Genomic DNA, 19,557 nt, shown 5'->3' on the forward strand with positions numbered 1-19,557 from the left:
TTTGTTTTAAACAGGTGATAATGAGAATTGATTACCTTAATGTATTTATCATTTCGAAAGGGATTTGTTTAAGGCGCCGACACCTATCAACATTGGATTGTCACCTGTACACTAGTCCTTTGTTCATGTGGAAGACAATTTTGAAGCATTTTTGTGAAATAAACTATAGCCGACTAAGAAACAATAAAGTTTGCCATCAAGTTCCATTTTATACATTTTTTTTAAAGACAAACTGTATTTGGATGAAAAGATTACATTGCATTAACACTTTACATTAATTCCAACAGTCTAACACCAGAAATATGGAGTAAAACAACAAGACACCCCTTTGAGGCATATAAATGATGCAAAGGGTTAATGCGCTATGGATAACACCATGTAGCACTTGCAGGAAAATGGGCCAAACCAATAAAAATATCAAGGCTGAAGAAAATTGGAAATCCATCACAACTGGCTTAACATTGTACAAATTATGATTTGTATAACAAATTACAAGGAAATGCAAAGCCCAGGTGAATTCTGGGGTCTGTAACTTTAGCTTGGGTAAAAAACCTACAACCAATGGCAATGCCCAGGGGTGATGCTCAAGAATTGCTCACAGTATTACAAGAAAAAAGAAAAAAAATGTTATAAAAGTACTATTGTGAATAAAAAAACAGTTTTTCATGTTGTTAAGATTTATTTTTTACAATTACAATCTTATATTGTTTCTTGAGTAACCAACTTACCAAAATCATAATCTTTACATATTTTACATTCTGTTGTTGTTGTTTTCCCATTTAAACCAGACTTTAGCATTTTAAAGCTTATAGACCCCAAGCTTTTAATCAAGGATACATTGTATCACAGTCTGTTATAAAAGCCATTAGGGAAACGCTATCATAAATAGTTCCATCATATGCAATAAGAAGACAGGACATTCTCCTACCAGTAGATACAATATATTTGACCTTAGAGACAAATCTTTTGTAAAATGATTTGAGGATTGGTTTTGAGCACTCAAAGTACACTATGCACTCACAAATATATTAATGCTTGGATACTATTCTCTCAAAGTATAACCTTGCATTTTGAATCCCTTTTACCAACCCCTCCCAGCCATTTCTTTCATCAGTTAACACAAAGTGGTGTAAAACTGTTGAAAAATATCTCAGCTAAATATATATGGTGTTTGTATTCGTGAATGATTGTGGGATGAATATGTTTATATTTTAAAATACTTGATTGTTGTTTAGACCCCTGCCTTGTGCATCTAAATAAGGTTTATTTTTTAATTTTCAACTACTGAGCTTGTCCCTGCAGTTTTCACTGTCTTATAGCAACAACCGAGATAAATATGTTCAAACGTTTTACAACCAACAAAGGCAACACAAGCAGATGCTAACTATACAGTTATGTTTTTTTCTCATTCTTGAAAACAATAGCGGGAGTAATGGGCCTTTTACTAAGTCATGTGAGAAGTGTCACAGAAACACCTTTATATCAAGTTAATGTTAATATCTTGAACAATTTTCTAGTTCTGGTTTTAGCAAGACTGAGGTGAATTCCAAAGCCAAGACAAAAGACACCAGTATAATTCAAGTGAGTATACTGGTTCTAAAACAGACAGAAAGGAATAAGAGACTCAAGAGAATGTGCAGGTTCATTTTTCATTATTATTATTATTCCTTGTCTCAGGAAATTGTTATCTTCAGTGCAAACTGATGAGTTTTTCATTGCCCTGGCTCCATCTTGGACTTGCATAAGGGTGCAGTGTGGCATGTGCAGAAAGTTTTATGGCAAACATGCATCAGAAACTCTTTGTGATTTATGGTAAAATGTCTCCACATGAAGAATCAATATGTAACCATTACATTGAGATAGTGAAGCATGTTTGTTAAACAAATAGCTTGCATAAATAAACCTTTCACAGAATTTGCATACTTTTCTTTTAATTGAATAGTTCTATCTCAGTTTCATTTCATTTGCATAGTTTAATTACAGTTTCATTTCCATTGCATAGTTTAATTACAGTTTCATTTCCAGTGCATAGTTACATTTCATTTCCATTTAAATAGCATAGTTTTATTTCAGTTTCATTCCAATTGCGTACAGTACACTGAACAAGTAAGACCAGCTTTCCGCGCTCACTCCGAGGATAAAGTCTATGATACCAGGTTTCAACCAAGGGAAAACTGTTTCCCACGATGAAAACCCTCGGAGTTCCTCTGCCTTGCACGTTTACCATGGAGTTTAATATCGTATGAACAGTAGTGTCCGAAATTGTTCGATTTTATGATCCCATAGCAGAACTCCGCGTCTGATGAGATAAGTAAGAAATATTTATTTCTTGTTCAAAAGCTATGTTTTTGTATAGGTTCGTGTCAACGCAAAATGAATATTGTTTTGACTTGTCAAAAATGAACATCGAATCTTGATATATTGTCTCTTTTTGTACTTCATCGTAAAACAGCCGACATTTTATCTGAGTCTGAACCATGACCCTTGATGTCATGCGTGTGATTAATACAATGAAGCATAGAACTGTATGATTTTGCTTTTGGTGATCGAAAATAGCTAGTGACATTTTTGGGAATTTCCCACATGAAAACGAGGCAAGTAGGCGTTTAACCATGCCCTGCGAACTTCCAAAAATAGTAACATTGCCTGTTTTGGGTCTTTTTCATATATTTTCTCAAAAGTTGACAGCCCATACATTCATTGTGTTGGTTGCATGGCTTCTGAATTTTTTAATAGTATGACATGTCAGTTATTATATACATTTTTGCTAATTTTTGTTCATTTATAGAGCCAATACTGGTCACTGTATAGAAATTGTGTGATAACACAAAATAATAATAAGAACATAACTTCTTTAGGGGTTAAAAGAGTGTTTCTTTACTGTTTCTCATCAACATGTGTTTGAAACAAAATTTTGACTCTTGAAAGTACCGGTAGCTCATAATTGACTCTCGAAAGTCTAAAGAGAGCCCTGCAACATAAATAGTTTGAACTGATGAGAATAACTAACTGAATTAAAAAAATCAAAAGTCAAAGCTTAGGAATTCAAATTTTCACGGAAAAAGGCTTATGATCCTTCTTTATAAGATATCATCATCTAATGCCGAGATGATAAAGAGCGAAAGTAGAATTAAACATTAAAGCTGTAAACAAGCGAGAACTAGAAACGAAATGGGGCAGTCCTTGGTAGCCAAAGCTGCTCATTGATGCAAGGGAGGCAATTCCATTACCTCTTCATAGTCAAGGACACTATTCAGTCCCTTTGAACTAATTCACAATACACGATTTAAAGCAGCTCACTCAAACTGAATATCATCAGACTAATTTAAGATCAGTATAGTAACCAATGGAAATATCACCACCATGGGGGATAACTAGTTAATGAAAAAACTTACATCATCTGTGACTTTATTGGCCTGGAACTGCAGATTGGTCAGCTCACTCTTCATGTCTTCCTCAGACCCGCTTGCTGGTATATGAGACATGGTCACGTCTGTTTGAGTTAACCACTTGCTATAATTGGTAGTTTTGGTGAGTAACTTGGTTCTGTATGTAGGATCTGCTGATGTGTACCCGGTATACCCCTATGAAGGTGTGTTGTCACCAAAGTGATTGTAGAAACTTGCGAAGGAGAGTGGTTGGTTTGAACACCTGAAAATAAACAAATCAAATAATTCATCTCAAATACAGTTATGTGATGAACTTATACATAATATATTAACAAAAACAAAATCTTTAATGTATAAAAGTGGTCGAAATAAGCACTATCAGTATGTCATCATCACGGCATTGGTAAACATATTAATATTCAACAAGGGAATATTGAAGACCCATAAAAAAAAAATTCAACATCTTGGAAATCAAGTCTAGGCCTCATGAAAACATTCCTTATAGCTGCCCATGCAGCTGTCAAATGTGTTTCATTTTCTATTTCCGTCAAAGTAATAGGCAATTGTGGAAATACATTATTAATTTGACAATCACTCATCCATTGATATCTAGCTGATAGATCTTGAGAGAAAGTCTTTCAACCAATAATACAACTCATCTTTCTACAAAGAGTAAGACATAAAAACATTCAGATTTCTGCAATAACAACCATATTTATTTCAGACATGCCATGCACGTATATGGTCTCATAAATTGTAATGATAAGTCAAGCAAGGAGGCCATGTAATAAAAAAAAAAAAAACACACCATTAATATACACTAAAATTTGAAGACCACAAGCACTGAATAAGGTCTTGTTGCTTCAGTTTTCTTATAAATAATCAAGGGACATAATTCAGGTACTTGCTTTTATCGAGAGTAATAGGACTTGCTATACATATTTTCTATGCATTGTCATTGTTTGTGTTTGTACATATTTCCAACAGAGTAATGTTTGTCATGAAACTGTTGGCATGACACTGATGCCACCACTAGCAAAAAGAATACATGACAAAAGTGCTTACTTAAAGGGTCTTAGTAAAATCAATGAACACCATGTAACCAAACATTTCCATAATTAATTTTGGCGTTTAACATTCGGAATCATTCCCCATAGGAATTTTGGACCATTGAGAAAATCTTAAAAGCACCGAAATCACCATTTAATCATTGTTCCAGTAACTATGGCCTGTTTGTACAGGGATGCAGTATCAATCATAGACCAGGGAACAACCAGTAAAGGCAACACTACAATGGCTGTGTATTGATCTTAGATTTCGCTGCCACCACATCACATCTCCGGAACAATTACAGGAGTCTAGTTGACTTCCAACTCTCATAATAAGTGTTCAAGCACAGACACTGTTATGGGAAGTTTCACTTTGTCTCAAAGTGATCCCCCAGGTTTTGGGCAAACACATGAACATGGTATTGTAATTTGGCTGCTTCATTCAAAGATGTAATGACACATAACAAACGATCAATAGAAAATTTAAAACATCCATTTATATTCTGGAAGAAAACATTTCAATGCCTAAACTAAAGTGGCATATATCTGACATCTCTAATTTCATGATAAAAAAAGGATATGGCATGTTATTTTAAGGAAAAAAAAACAAGAAAAATGAAGGGTATCACAAACCCGGATAAAATATCATCACATGAAATTGTGCACTTTACCTTATTAAGACTATTATAAAATCAGCTGGAGTAGAATCATGCTCAAAGGTATAGTTAAAGCAAACTTCAAATTATCCCACAAAACTATAAGTCCCAAACAATTAACATGTACTGTTTTTGCACACCATGTACAATCTTGAAAAGTAAGCCAATTAAGTCTGAACACATGCCGACATATCAATTCAAACATTGCCACAGTTGACTGTTGTCATACGAAAAAAAATATTCCTGATAAAAGCAAATTAATTATACATAATTATATTCTTGGATGAATGATAATATCTCTCCATCTGTTGCCAATATGACTCACAGCAGTTCTTCATATATGCATATTTATCAGACAATCTGTTATAAAACTATGCTTTGCTTTGAATTTTCATGTGAATAAATACAAGCTTAAACTTCAGTACCGACCACACAATTTTTTGCTAATCGAAGCAGTTTTTCCTTACGGCAGACGTCTTCTTTTTAATCTATTTTTCACTATATCACATAATCATATCTCACACGGCTTTCATTTCTTTAATTTGCCCTGCGTAAGTCAACACTATATGTGGTGTTGCAAAGGGTTAATTAATGGTAATTTAGGTAGCTGATTTCAATTGTCTAAAGGCTATTCCTTTGTTTCTGTCCTATAAATATAATTCAAGACTGTTTTATTTAATTCATATGTAGTTCAGAACTGGACACATACTCTACAAATCACTTGGTTCGTACTCAAAACATAGTTTGATCCCTGAAAATAATGCTTTACAACTGTGGAAGTTTTCTGACGCTATTGTCAACTAATTCGCACTAATCTTAATTTCAAATGCCCTCTTTAAACATGTGTGGCTTTGAATAAATAATATATTGAATACAATGTAGCATTTAATTAAATGATGTTTGTTATTGGTGGTTTAAAATAGCTACCGGTAGTTACATTTAAGGGAAATTTCCATACGAAAATGAGGCAAGAAGGCCTTCAACTGTACCACCACTTTGGCTACCGTGGAATTTATCCCCATGATTACGCAATCTCTCCCGCGATAGCATCGTGTTTTTGCAAAAATGTGTAGTTGGTAGTGTACTGTAGAATCTCCCAGTATGCTTATGCCAATGTTATTTGTATGTGATAACAATTAAAACGAAATCAATGATTGAATACCGAGTTTCACATTACTGAGTTCACCTAAACATTTGATTACTTTATCCTAAACAAGAACTATTTTAAAAAGCTTTATTTTGATAGTTTGCTTCTTATTTTAATTGCCATTAAAGGCCTATATGGTGCAGTGTGAAGTTATCAAATATAACTTTTTTGAACTTGTTTGAATATATCTACAAGCATTAAAGTTAGCCTCTTGACCACTTGACCACTATGTAATGCATCAATATGTAACAGGTATAATGTAACACAATTCAAAGTTATATCAGAATTTGTCAACATCGCAGCAATGTTTTACAGGTTGAGGGAACATAATAAAAGTTATATTTTGTGTCCACACTTTAAGCTATCAGGCAGATTGTTATTTAAGATGTAACATTGCTAATGTTTCAAGCATTTTTCAATGTTTGGGGTGAAACATAGCAGTGGCCCAAAAAAAACATTTTCTTAAAAAAGTGTGGTAATTAAAACAAACAAAATATCGATTTGGTGCAGCCTAAAACAACTTATCAAATGCACAACATCAGCAAGTTTGCACCTGCATATGTTTAAATTTATTTATCATGCAAGATTGTAAAATGTCTAACAACAAATTGTTGAGAGTAGTGTTATTTTTTTAATTGAATATTCTGCAGACATATCCTCCTGATATTCATACTTTTATGTTAAATCATGGCTGAGATCACCGTTAAAAAAGTTTTAGAATTTACATTCAAATACATGTTTCAAAAAACACTGCCCATGATAAGAACCTGAGCTGCCTTAGCTGAGCTCAGTCAGTTGAGCACAGTCCTAGTATACTGGTGGTCATGGTTCAAGCCCCACACAATCACTGAGAGCAACTTTCTCTTCTCAATTACTATTCTAAATTATGGACTAAAAAGTAAATGCCTGGTTAAGCCAAAATAAAAGGGACTAAGGGAAAGAAGCCTAAGAGGAGTTCAGTGTGTATGGACTCAGTCTATAGGAATGTCATTACCATCATACTGCAAGACATGTCAGGTCTTGCAATACAGTGACCGTCTGCATTACAGTACCAGCACCAGTTTTTGCAGAAGCACAGTGGTCATACTCTGCACAAGCCTGCAAGCTTTGTGCTATTAAAATGTCAAATGGTATATTCTGGATCTGATATTGCAGGGCTTGTTTAAGATTTTGATGCCAATCATTAATGAAAATGTAAAAATTAAGGTTTTTCATCCAAAAGTCAGTCTAATTTCATCCCCCCCCCCCCCAGTCCATTGCATATACTGTGGCAAAATGTCTATTACATCCTAACACCAAAAATCCCTCCAACTGTTTGGAGAAACTTCTATGTTTTCATTGTTCCTCTACGTACTTGTCCCAGCATGTGGTAATGGATCTGTCAATGGATTCTTCATTTTACCTGGATTCTGTGTAACATAAAGTAACAAACAATGTTTCTGCATACCTAGTACTCCTTAAAAAGCATTGAGTACCATACCAGGAGAGGTTTCAGCCTCAAAACACTAACGGGGAACATACATTTTTATACAATTTTGTTGTAACACATTTTTACAAATATATTAAACTATATTCTGGTTGGCATCAACATATCAACTCCAAGGCAGCAGAGAGCCGACTAGGATTTTACCACCTTGTGCAACTCCTCAGACAAGAGGCAGAGTTAGTCAAGTTGGTGGTCAAAGGCTGTGACTTAAACCAAGAATCGTCCAAGGGATCGACACAGCTTGACAGATCCATTACCACATGCTGGGACCAGTCCATGGAGGGAACAATGAAAACATAACAGTTCCTCCAAACAGTTGGAGGGATTTATAGTGTTAGGATGTAATAGACAGTTTGCATATTCCACTAGAAGTTTTGAATTGCTGTCATTAAAGATCTAAACAGCATGGTGAGCTATTATGTGCTTTGAATATCAATATACCTTTGTGATCACCCATAACTAAGAGTTGATTTTATTATTGCTGTTGATTTCATAGTACTATAGAAAGTAAATAAATCTTTAGATACATCATATTGTTCTTTCTCTCTCAGTCTCTCAAAACGAAAAATAAGACTTTTCTCATGTCCATATATATTCTATATATGATCAATGTCATATATATAGGATCGATGTCGACATTAAGATAATCATATCACTGTATATTTTGAATAATAATAATAACAATAACACAAAAGAAGGACAAATAGACCCGCCCAAAATGGTAAATGTACTTGGCCAAAAAGGACCAACAATAATACACAAGAAGGCCGAAATGGACCTGGCCAAAATGGTATTCATTTGGTAAAGGACCTAGTCTAAAATAATAGACGTGTTATACAGGATTTTTTCAATCCCTAATGTCTAAACGGGTTTGTGCAAAAACTGGGTGGGTTTGAAAATATTGAAATTGTATTTAGTGAAGTCTTTTATGTTTGAAATGGATAATAAAGGTTTATATTCATATTTTACCATGTAAGTACAAAGCTATTTTGCACAAAACAAGCATTAAACACATGATCTACCTATCCAATAAAACGAAACTTGACTGACACAGACAACAATTATGCCAAGAGGAACATTACTCAACCCAATCGTAATAACTCGGCCACCTCCGACAAGCTTCGTGATAGACCTCGTAAATACAATCGTAACAACTCCGCCATGACCGAAGTGCTCCGATTAATTTTAAACTGTGAACTGCAGCCTTGCATTATGTTTTGACAAAATGAAATGAAGAAAACCCCATCAAACTCATAATTATTCATTGGATATTATTTTTGGTGTATAGAACTAATATTAAATAACATTATCTAGTAATATTTCTTGTTTTTATGATATTTTATGCAATATGCTTTAACCCGGAATCCCAATCGGAACAACTACCCACTTTTGTTACGAAACAATTTGTACGTAAAGGATTTGCCATATCAAAAATTGTAAAAAAAATCTGTCAACGAACAATTATTTGGACTAGTAAAGGACCAGGTGTAACTGGGCCAAATTGACCTGGATTCCCATAAATCATGGCTTCAAGTTCACATATCTTCTCTCATTTACTTAAGTTATCTAAAAAGTAAGATTAACACTAGTCACAACATTATCAACAGTCTTGCTCTAAATTTCCTTATTTCATGTATTTTGAATCCTCAGATCATTATTTAAGGAGTATTTTAACAAATCAGTCTTATTACGAATGACTGCTTAAACAAGAACATAATAAAATCATAAAATATACCATAAATAAACCAAAAAGGGATGGAATATCGGAAAAAAATGAGAAAATTACCAAAAGCATCAGCAGTTTGACAGTAGACAGGAACTGCCTACATTGATTATTGATGACGTCATGAATAATATTTATATAAATATTTTTTTCTAATATCGAGAATATTTAAAAACTAATCACAATTTGACACATATTTTGTCACGAACATTTGGTCTTCAAAATAAATTTGTTTATTTTATAAAATCATAAAATAATATAATACATTAATCGACTGTAGTACCAATTATCTTCATAAAAAAATCAAAAGTATAGCTCATTTTCAATACAGTCCATAGAAGTACAAGTAAGAAAGTAAGGTGAGACACAACTATAATAGCGATACTTCGTAGGGAGTTACCTACCCCTGACACTATCGAGGGAATGTTATAGCAATTTAATACACACCTAGCATAACATTAATGTTTATATCGTCTGATTTTTCTGCCTAATCCTCCGGGATTTTGTAACCGGGAAGCAATTCCGCAGCATTTGTTGTTTGTTTTGTGTTTGAGAGAAATCGACTTCAAAATATGACAGAGTTACTTGTACGAAAACGATAAGATAAGCTATGATGGGATATTATCAGGTTTATTAAACTGAGTCGTAAATTTGATCTGCATGAAACATTTTAAACCGAAAGCCGCAATACAATTTAGTATACATATTGAATGAAACATCCCAATATTTCTGGGGTTTTTTTTGTATATTTTATATTGGCTCAGGCTCTTGTCAGTTCTTACAACATACGCGAAACGTACTGGTATATAGTTGAGTAAGTCCGCCGGCATGGTAAAGAGTACGGCACAACTTATGGATGCACAAAGGTCGTTTTCTGACATAATTAAGACAAAAGGTGACATATTTCACAATCTAATTAAAATCATATCGTGACACTCACTTCCGATGGTTTCATTACGTTATGCGCAACGTCGTAAAGCGTGTATCCGGGATCTGATTTTAAAGAATGAGATTGCATATTTTATAATATTGAATGCATACGTTGTACTCCTATCAAATTCAAGCAATAACTAATATGCATCTTTATTATATTTTTTACCTTTAATAGAAATAACGTTACAATAATAATTTATTATATAACAGCAAAATTTGAAAGTTTGTGTATGTCATTACTCCCTAGCGAACAGTTGTTGTATTTTGATGCGTTTTATACACGTCAGACTTAAAAAAAAAACCCAGTAGCTTCACAGAATTGCGCGGGCCTACATACCCTGCAAAAGGCTTCTTATCGCTAATTAAATGTACAATATCAGTTATAGGTCGAGTGGCATTTATACGCATTGTTTGTTATTGCAGATGTATTTAGTTTAAACACGGTAAATTCATACATTGTTTCAAATGACATATTATTTTGAATTAGTTCTGTTAAAATATTGTATCAGAGTTGGTGGCAGTTCCTGGATTTGACGCTGGGGTCGAAGGTCGGAGAACTCGGAGCATGCCCCTTCACAAACGCAAAACAAGTATATACAACTGTTGGCCGGAATTCGGCACACAAAGGAGAAAGGAAAGACATCACCCATACTATGTTTGAGGTTTATTCAACATTTTACAATTATACTTTTTCGAGGAATTGCATCTGAGTCAGTACCTTTTGTCAGCAGAGTGTCTTAAAGCTCTGTCCTGCAGTAGTGACCGTTGCTTTTCCTCCTCTTCCTCATCTTTAGCAACGACCTGACAGATGAGTTTACCTCGAAGGCCCGACCTTTTGCTGACGGCGCTATAGTAAACAGATATACATAACTATATAAAATCTGTTGATGACCAAATCAACATTCAAAGCCACCTTACCAAACTGGCTGAATTTTAAAGACAAATTTTAAATGGAATTAAATTTTATCCACGTAAATGCAGCTGCTTCATATATCAAGATCAAGATACCTAGAAAATATATACATTGTACAAATATTACTTGAAAGACGTCTCCTTAGCTAAAAGGGCCTTGCCCGTGTTTTGGAACCAATATTTTCCCCGGTAATGCATCTGAAAACACTTATATTATAACTAATTTAATCTTTGATGACAGAACAGAAACAGAAAGATGATTTATTTGGATTTAAACATATTGTTTCTCATCCATACAAATAATCATAACACACAATGATGGTAAATAAATACAAATAATACAGAAACAAAACATATTAATACAAACAAGTATAATTAAAGGATAGTATTTATAAGCGAATTTCTTATTTCATTAGCTTTGCTTATATATGTACACAATCGATTTAACACCGATCTTTTATTTGATGAAAACAACTCAATCAATTTCCACATGCTCGTGTTTCTAGTGTAATACTTGCTTATATAACGTTTCCTAAGGTCTTTGTAACAATCACATTTTAAAATAAAATGAAATGAAACTCATCTTCAATGTCTCTTAAAGCATTAACACATAATACGCATTGTCTATCTTCTCTATTGACACGTTGCGGTCCATATCGTCCAGTTTCCACACGTAATTTGTGACCAGATCCTCACCCATCCTCGTTAAACAGCTACGCAGTGATTTGTTTGTAACAATGTCCAGATATTGTTCGTATTCAAGGTTATGTTTTAAATGTTTGTACACTGTCAACACACCATTATTATGTAGACTCTCTCGCCATTCTTGCATGAAATTGTCTATAACTGTTTGCTTAAACATAGGTATGAACTGCTTAGTAATAACAATGTCTGGATTATTCCATACATAAGTGAAACCAAATTTGATAACAAAATTGCAGAACAAAAATACAATTCAAGTATAAACAAATACAAAACTTCACGCACACAAGGGCTCATACACAACATAAGGATAACTTAAAGTTTAAGCTTTTTGTTGAATCGCGTTACTAACGCAATGGGTAGCCATAATCTTCTCATTCGTTTCTATAAACAAGCAGTGTTACGTCTATGCTTAACCAACTAGTGTGAGTATCACTTGTAAGCAGGATACAACTAACAAACCAATAAAGCCTCATACACCCTCCGCAAGAACAATAGTGATATGGGACTTATTATCAGCCGCAGTTGCACAGGTTTCCTTTATTGCATTGGGGATTTGGGATCCAGCCATGATTTGGATGACGTCTTAATGCCGTACATCATGTTACGAGGTACCTGCGCTGTGCCGGCTGGAACATATGTCCCTGAAATACTCATGTAATGTGAGATGAGCAGCAACAGACATACATTTTCTGTTCTGCGTACTTTCCAATAACTATTATTTCTAAATTTGTCTTTATTTTCATTTTAACTAAAGCGCATCCGGCGACCCCCCCCCCCCCCGCCCCCCGCACACACTCAATCGTCCAAGTTTTTATTTCAATAAAAGAGACAAAAAGTAATACAATACGCCTATAATGCACCATTTCGAACTAGAAATTCTTAAAAAATTCTATGGATAGTACCCCCGAACCCCCCCATGCCAAAACTTTAAACGAAATAAATTTCGGTTCTGAGGGAGGGGTGCAAGTCTGAAGGTAACGCCCTAAATTAAGCCCCCACTAACGTCAAAACCTGGATCCGCCCCTGTAGCGCACCGTAATCAAATGGTATTAGTGTAAAGCAAATATGTTAATGCAAAAATCTAGATTATTGAAGATGTTGTTCCTCAAACTGGGTCATATTCTTTGCTAACCTTAGATGAATTATTTTACTTGGGTATTTTTATGTAAATTTCAGAAGGATAAATGTGACATTCTGAGTTCGATGTTCTTTTAGAGATTTGATTATCATCGCCAGATATTATATAACCTGTTCTTCATCATAAATAATATTTATAATATAAATCCGACTTTGATCTATTATACAATATAATTCAGAAAAGAATCTATATGTTTAAGGTTTGGAGTACACTCGTACATTCCACTTATTTGCAAAGGGGCAACATTTGGGAATACAATTTTCTATATAGTTTATCTGGGACCAATTTTAAATAAAAAAAACAGCAACGCGTTCAGTAGAGATGTTTGCGGCGAACGTTTGCTGTTTGGTTTCCCGCTTAACGTGTATGCGCTGCGTTGCAACAGAGATACAAAACAAAACGTTTGCGAGCGTTTTGTAAACGCTCGCCTTACTGAACGCACTGCTGGCTCTTGTTCAAACTCCGCGCAGTGTTACTTCCCTTGCAGTACAGTAATTACTGTACTGCAAGGGAAGTAACACTGCGCGGAGTTTGGCTCTTGTTGAACCGGACCGAGTTTGCCGTTTTATCTATAATTGAATCCATGTTAAACGTAAGCGCCTAGCAAGCGTCTATAGAAACCAGATGAAAAACATAAATATTCCAAGAAAAAGTTAACTTTCAGCCTTAAGATGACCCTTATTTGTTTTTATTTTGCTTGAAACAAGCTGATATATTTTTGAAGAGTTAAGTTTTCAAGAATTCAAAATGTCTGCTAATAGTTTTCTTTTATCATTAGTAGCAGGTTCTGACATGCTGGTGGTGCTAAAATGATAAAAATGATGCAGACAGTGCAGTACAGAATATCAAGAATGTGTTAAGATATTGATAAATATTCTATAAGAAGATTTATAAGTAAGTATATTTTGTTATAATGTTGCTGTGTAATGATAGTGTCACTGTTACTGTCCAAACATTTCTTGCACATTTTTTGTTGATAGGTGCCTTTTGAAACATAATTTTTGACATTGTTTTAAATTTTAGGGTGGCTTCCAAAGTATAATACCATACTTCAAAGTACAAGTCATCGAAATAAGACTTTTGGATTAACAAGCCCCAATTCTTATACTATTGCTTGGCATAAAATTTTTGAACAAGCCCTACTATATAAAATTCAGAATTTGAGCAAGCCCGAAAGACATTTTACCAGTGCAGGGTTTCCGGGCTTGTGTAAATTTCGACCACTGAAATACTGTAACATACCTGACATTGATTTACTTGTTTATCGATAAGATTCACTTGTTACACCAGTTGAAGTGTAGAAAGAATAATAATTTAACCAAATATAACCATAAAACCTTTATTTTTTATTACGTAGATGCAGTTGAGAGGCAGAAATTTGGCTATTTTTAAATTGATGGATGGTTTCTTAGCTTATATTTAATTTATTCACTTGTGATAGGATTAGTTAAAGCAAGAACAATATAATTTTTCGTCATATTCCAGAACTATGCCAAAGTTAATGGGATATATGTTTCTAACAGGAAAGTTGATTCAAGTTTCCTGTCTACAAATTAATGTGATCTGACAAACACTTATATCAACAAGGTAGGAAGGAGAAAATGTCTCTGCTCATCTGACAATATTACATCTCCAAGTGACAAAGTTTTTTTTTCATGGTTTTATTGGCAGAATTTAACCGAAAAAATATAGATTTTCTAAAAATGGTATATGAATTAATTAAAAGAATTTTATTTATTTTCATTATTCACTAGAAAAATTGATGAGACACTGTGACATGTCGCTTATAAAGCGTTATGATTTACTCTTTTACAGATATGGAGGAAAGTGGAGAACATGTGTGTGATCTCTGTAAAGTGACATATGCCTCTGAAAGTGTAAGTTGAACAAATTCTAACAAATTGAAATAAAGAATATGCTGAGTTGATGAAATTAATAATGTTTCTGCTTCTAGAAGTAACGTTTTTATGACAGTTTTAACTTGTCTGTTAAAGTGTTATTGGTTTGAATAACTATACCTAATAAAACATTCAATAATATTTGAAAAAAGAAATGTTACACATGCTGTCAGTGACAACATGTACATTAATTTTGTAACAAGGTGATATGATAACTCTGTGCTAATAATTATTGAGTTATGCCCCTTTTCAACTGAAAAAAACAACAACACAATAGAAGAGCTTTTGCATTTGCTTGCAGTGCTCTTGTTCTTCATAATGAAATTTAAACATAACTTGAATGGTATTTCAAACTGGAAAAGATTAAGCAAATACTTGCTATGAGTCCAGAATTTAATGAAAAAAAAAGAATGAAACATAGTGAAGATAGAATAATCCTAATGAGTTTTTGAAAACTAAGTAATAAGTTATTTTTGCTTAACTAAACTATTAAGTCAGTGTAAATTGGGTGCAGCATGTACTTATGTGCAAAACTATTAAATAATTTACTCTATAAAATTACTTTAGGCCAAAAAAAAAAAATGTCTTGTTTCTGGTCACATGCCTAAAAAAAAACAGGGTCAGTAGGTAGGTGTTTTTTTTTTTTTTTTTTTTTTTTTATTCAAACCTTTGGAATGAAATAGTATAGCGTTTGAAAAATGATGAAATATTGTCTGCCAATACAACATCATCAAATATGGCTTAAAGGAAACTGGACACAAGTTTATAACCATATTTATGTATTTATTAGTTTAACAGAACAACAACAGCACTATTACATGACAAGAAGCAACAAGTCCAAGACTAGAATTTGAAATAATCTCAAGAAACAATTGTCATTCTTTGTCAGAAAACAAATATAAACATGGATGGAAGAAACCGTAATACTGGGTATTTAAACATCACAGAGACAAAATATCATTTTATTAGATTCAGTGATTTATGCAATGCATAAAACTATGTCTGTGATAACCTTTAGCTGTAAATAATATATGCAGAGCTTCACATAAATCTCTTTTATATTTATCCAGCAAACCCTATCTTCTATGTGAGCAGGACTAGTATTGCCTCAAAAAGCTGGGTGTTACAAGATAGGATTTGATGGATACACAAAGAAAATATTTATCATGAAAACACAAAATATGTTTTATATCTGGAGCTCTTTTTATCTAAATGACCACAGTTCCTACTTTATTTATTAAAAGCAAACTGATCAAATAACCCAGATAAGAGATCGCCCCTTCATTCTTCTATCTGCTTTAATTATAGTATCGGGCACCTAACTAAGTGTAATGTCAATGGTTCTTCATACAGAAAATTAATTTTAATCCTTTAAAACATTAAAAACGAAGGTCCAAAAATGAAACGTTTTAATATGACGTTCGGTATTTGAGAGAGACGAAGTATTTAAATCCATTCACTCAGCATAATGATTCACGCTTCGTCGGCATTATTTTGCCTTAATTCGTCCGATTCAAATAAACCTTGTATATGTGTATAGATAGTCTTTTGAATTACGAAAATGTCGGTGCCATAACTGTCATTCTCGGTCGAGGCATTATTTGTTTTACGATGGCCCTTTTACGATATCTAAACAACCATACAACTTACCGAACATTTAGCTTCAAGTCGGACATTTTCTCGCTCGCCATGTAAATCGATAAAAGACTTTTTATTGTTGTTTGCGAATGGGCAACTTTAATGACACTACAACCGTCGAAGTGCGAACATTTGTCTATTTTTATGGCTATCAAATGCGTAACAGACGTCGTCTGCGCAGGGCCAGCCATCTTTGACACGGCCGTATAAAAAACACGTCACGAATATAATATTACTGTCGGATAGCGCGGTTTACTCTTCGGCGCCGGGACCGGGAATCCCGGCTCACTTTACGCTAATTATAAAAAACGGTCTTTACGCTATAAAAAAAAACGGTCGTGGGGTAAAAAGTAGGGTCGGTCGGGTGACCAGAAACAAGACATTTTTTTTATTTGGCCTTAGCAGATTTTTTCGCCAGTTACCTTCTAGATACAATTTTTTGACCATTTTTGAAAGAGTGTTAGGACTGAATAGGAAATATGCATTTTCGTGTACTAAAATGCCTTTGATTATTTTAACTTTATTTATTTTCTGATGTAAAAGCGCAGTTTAGAAATGCAAAGATGTAAAAGTTTAAACAAAATATAACATGTTTGAGTATGTTGGTATTGATCATTGCTCTTAGAAAGACTAACGAGAAAGCTACAAGATACAAAGAAAGTAAAGGACTGACAAAGTTTTCTCATGAAAGAAAACATCAATTACTTTATTCTTTAACACACATGTTTTATTGGTCCAGTGTGTTACTGAAACTCTTTTTCTTATAAGACAAATCAGGGATATTTTTTACTACATTTGACAAAAAAAAGTATATAGTTTGGCCTTGAGAAGGCAAATCAGACCCTACCCTAATTTTTAAAACCATCTGAATGTAAATGATTTCACAATATATTACATTTATAGGCGTAAAAAGTTTAGAGTTTTATTCTGATGGGGAAAGTAAATGAAACAGCTTGTGGTATGTTTAAATTTTGGTGCTGTTTCCCAGATTTTTTACCTCTTATTACCAAGGTATCAAATTAAAAACCCAGATATGGAAATTGAATTTCAGACAGATATAGGCGGGGATAAAAATCTAAAACAAATTTCTCTTGCATCATGAATATACCGGTATAAACAAACATATAAATATTTCAGGAGCTGGATGACCACAACTGGTCGTTGATGCACCATATTAAGGTGGAGAAAATAAAAAAGTAAGTAGAAATTTTTGACACTGTATCAACTTACAGTTATATGTTAAATTTTAAAAGAAACAACCCTCTTTTTTACTTTTTAAATTTTGTTTGTGAAATAACATTTTATGTTGCTTTTTCTTTTTGTGTTCATTCTTGATATGTAAATTTTCTCCAGAGCTCTTTATAGGAAAAGGAGAGATAGAGAAAGGTTGTAAGTTATGGGCACAGTGTTTTGCATGATCATTTTCTACATATGTGTAGATTTGAACTGAAAAATGCAATTTTCTATCAGCTAAGAGAATCTTTTTGTTTAAACATGTTCTTAGAAAATTAAAAAATCTACTGCAGGAAGGTCTAGGTTATATCTTTTCTTTAGCATTTTATATTTGAGGAACTACTTTCATTGCAAGATCTCTCAAGTATGGTAGACTTGCTGGTGCTGTGTGTCTGTCTCTGTAGCACTTTTGAAATTTTTGCACATCAATTTAATTCAATTCAGATTCATGTTAACAACGGCCAACAGCCCAAAATACACAAAATTTACAAAAAAAACAGTATTGTATTAATGTTGCAACATAGATTTACATAATATCATGGATTGTTAACTTTAATATTGTATTCTCATTTTCAGGAGACTTTTAAGATTAGAAATCATTTATATTATTACCAGATGAATACCAATTCAAAAGATATTGTCTCTGAATGATATTGAATTTACGACATTGAAAGAATGCATGATATTCACAATCAATAACTGTCAAATTTTGATTCAGACCAGATATACAAAGTCTCTCATTTTGTGGAGTATTTATTAATCTACCAAGTTCCATGTTAAGTTTATGGTTTGAACAGCAAAATCTAGCAAAAGCAATCTTATATTTTAATGGAATTTTCAGATGAAGGTACCTTTCTGTATTTAATAATGTTTTGTAATGTTTATAATGATGACACCTCGAAGAAATCATTATTTCAGTTTCGGACGAAAGAGTCAATAAATAGTTGTCTAAAAAAGTATATATAAATAGATCTATATTTCCTACATCTTGTGCAATCCAAATTTATCCAAAACAGTGAATAACAAAGATTTAATGTTGGATGCCCAACAATTTGCCAAGCATCATCTCATGATTTTAACATTTTGTAGCAGTGTTTAGGGTATTTATGATTAGACATAGTTAATATCTTACACCATTATTTAATGCAATTAACAGACATAGTAACACACAGAGGAAGACGTCCACATTCGCCCAGAGTAATACATGTATTTGTAGTTCTTTTAACATATATTTGTTTTTTGCAAAATTTGTTTTGAACTGTCTCTATGGTATCAATTATATGACATCATCTATAAAGTTAATAAACTGAATAAGCATTTTTGTTTTTAATCTGATATGGCATGACTGAGCATTGATGGAGTATGAATTGTTTGGTGTGAATTAAAAGAAGTCAGTTTTTGACAATATACCTTCACATTAACAATGTGATGAAATATTGTTATCTTTGAAACAAAGAAGATATTTTCCATACAAAATGGATATTAGGTGAGAATAATGTATGAAATCCAAGCTAGGAAATAGGGCAAGGAGATGACTTTTGATCGAAATGTTCTAGGTATAAAAGCATGTGGTATGTTTAGTTTTCTATGCCTGTTACCAGATTTTCGACCACTTTTGGTGAAATAAGAGGGGTTAAGAACGAGAATTTA

The 19,557-nt window shown here is 33.3% G+C and overlaps 2 protein-coding genes across 4 annotated transcripts in view; one reads left to right on the forward strand and one right to left on the reverse strand.

Annotated features, from left to right (window-relative positions):
* Positions 1–9,669, reverse strand: part of LOC128207719 (synaptosomal-associated protein 25-like) — a 35,903-nt gene extending 26,234 nt beyond the window's left edge. For 2 of the 3 annotated variants that reach the window (XM_052910827.1, XM_052910828.1), the window contains exons 1-2: positions 9,514–9,668; positions 3,396–3,651 (exon numbers count right to left, since the gene is read on the reverse strand). In XM_052910827.1, the coding sequence (XP_052766787.1) occupies positions 3,396–3,485 (90 nt within the window). In that variant the 5' untranslated portion in view covers positions 3,486–3,651; positions 9,514–9,668. Of the gene's footprint in view, positions 1–3,395; positions 3,652–9,513 lie in introns of all 3 variants that reach the window. The other variant, XM_052910829.1, reaches the window with a different exon arrangement.
* A 4,084-nt stretch (positions 9,670–13,753) lies between these two features.
* LOC128208795 (uncharacterized) overlaps positions 13,754–19,557 on the forward strand; it is a 28,541-nt gene continuing 22,737 nt past the window's right edge. The window contains 3 exon segments of the mRNA XM_052912395.1: positions 13,754–14,032; positions 14,954–15,015; positions 17,812–17,870. Of these exon segments, the coding sequence (XP_052768355.1) occupies positions 14,956–15,015; positions 17,812–17,870 (119 nt within the window). The 5' untranslated portion in view covers positions 13,754–14,032; positions 14,954–14,955.

This window comes from Mya arenaria, chromosome 11, assembly GCF_026914265.1.
Source record: "Mya arenaria isolate MELC-2E11 chromosome 11, ASM2691426v1".
NCBI classification, from domain to species: Eukaryota; Metazoa; Mollusca; class Bivalvia; order Myida; family Myidae; genus Mya; species Mya arenaria.